This window comes from Seriola lalandi, unplaced genomic scaffold (genome assembly GCF_002814215.2).
Source record: "Seriola lalandi dorsalis isolate HSWRI2012SDOR001 ecotype SW California unplaced genomic scaffold, Sedor1 jcf7180002055009, whole genome shotgun sequence".
NCBI lineage: Eukaryota > Metazoa > Chordata > Actinopteri > Carangiformes > Carangidae > Seriola > Seriola lalandi.
In genome coordinates this window covers 192,857-194,646 of record NW_019525552.1, presented here as the reverse complement: position 1 = coordinate 194,646, position 1,790 = coordinate 192,857, and the positions used below count along the sequence as shown (strand labels likewise).

General features: G+C 45.7%; 1 protein-coding gene across 1 annotated transcript in view; it reads left to right on the top strand.

The window, feature by feature from the left end:
• Positions 1–1,790, top strand: part of flvcr1 (FLVCR choline and heme transporter 1) — a 13,592-nt gene that overhangs the window by 6,797 nt on the left and 5,005 nt on the right. The window contains exons 6-9 of the mRNA XM_023397495.2: positions 305–415; positions 1,200–1,305; positions 1,454–1,565; positions 1,683–1,747. Coding sequence (XP_023253263.1) covers positions 305–415; positions 1,200–1,305; positions 1,454–1,565; positions 1,683–1,747 — 394 coding nt within the window. The remainder of the gene's footprint in view (positions 1–304; positions 416–1,199; positions 1,306–1,453; positions 1,566–1,682; positions 1,748–1,790) is intronic.

Sequence of the window (1,790 nt, the reverse complement as noted above, 5' to 3'; positions counted from 1 at the left end):
TACTTTCACAGTATTAATATAGAAGCTAGAGCTGATCTATAATCACACTACACATGGACACAGACCTTTACACTGGAGGAGCTTTAAACCTGGACCCTGACCTGTCAGATCAGGTTCTAGTTCTTCGACTAGACTGTAGTTTAATGTGTCTCCATAGTCTTTGTCTGTAAAGTCGAAGGAACAGGATTTTTCCATGTGGTCGTTGTGTGTCTGTGTGTGGGAGACGAGTGGGAGGAGGATGAATCAGGATTTGGCAGATGATGACAGGAGTAACTAAAGTTACCTCTGGCTTGTGTTTTTACAGGATGACGACTCTGATCGTGTACAGCCTCTCCTTTCTGGGCATGCTGGTCTTCACCTTCACTCTGAACCTCGACGACATCTACCTGGTCTTCTTCACCGCTGGAGTCCTGGGGTACGACACACCTGGTCCAGTAAAACACACTGCTGCAGGTCTCCAGGCAGCGCAGCGTCACAGTGTCCCAGCGTTCCCATGCTCTTAACTTCTAAAGTCCCAGCCAGGTTCATCACTTTTTAGTGTCCCCTGGAAACACTTCCCTTGTGTTGTAGGACTGAATTTGCATCGACTTTGTTTATTTGCATGTGTTTCCTTTAGTCCCGGGGGGGGGGGGGGGGGGGGGGGTAAACCAGCTGCAGTCATGTGAGAGGCTCCATAAAGACGTTCACAGCACTGACCTGCAGATTTACTTATGAATTGCAAAATAACTTTTAAAACTTGTAGTGTGTAGGATTGAATTGCACTTAAGGTGGTGTAATATTTTAACAAGCTTATAAATCATCATCATCATCATCATCAGTGTCACACTGCAGATCTCACAACACGACACCTCCGTGTTCAAAACAAACAAAGTCACAAGGTGTGAGTGACATCACTGCGCCTCACTGTTGTGGGGTTAAACACAGCTGCTGTGCAGATGTTTACATGTAAATAAGAAAATGTCCCAACCAATAAACCACATTTACATAATAAGCACTAAATGAGGAGCCAGAATTTTAAATTTAAGTAAATAAAAATGAAAACCATGTTACTCACACAGTCATTCATCACATGAATAATATTTCGTCTGAATCTGCTACAAGGACAGAACTGTGATTGTTACATGAACATTAAAGGTGTTCAGTGTCTGTGTGGATGTAAATGTAAAGACCCGTTTATTAGTCTGACGTCTGTGTTGCAGGTTCTTCATGACGGGTTACCTGCCTCTGGGCTTTGAGTTCGGGGTGGAGATCACCTACCCCGAGTCCGAGGGGACGTCGTCTGGACTCCTCAATGCTTTCGCTCAGGTGCCTCAAAGTTCCTAAAAAACAAGACGTGCAGGAGTTTCCCTCCAGTAAATCAACTTTGTCTTTGCCTCAGGACTCAGCTGAGTGTGTGTGTGTGTGTGTGTGTGTGTGTGTGTGTGTGTGTGTGTGTGTGTGTGTGTGTGTGCAGATATTCGGGATCATTTTCACTCTGATTCAGGGCAAACTGACCACAGATTACAACCCAGTGGCTGGAAACCTCTTCCTCTGTGCTTGGATCTTTCTTGGGATACTGCTGACTGGTAGGCTCTGAGCGTGCGTGCGTGTGTGCGTGCGTACGTGCGTGCGTGCGTGTGCACGTGTTTTCATCTGTGTAACCAAATATTAGACCTTTAATATTCCTCTTCCCTCTGTTTCAGCCTTAATCAAGTCAGAACTGAAAAGACACAACGTCAACATGGGTGCGGACAGCAACCACCTCGCAGTAAGTACACCACACACACCACACACACACACACACACACACA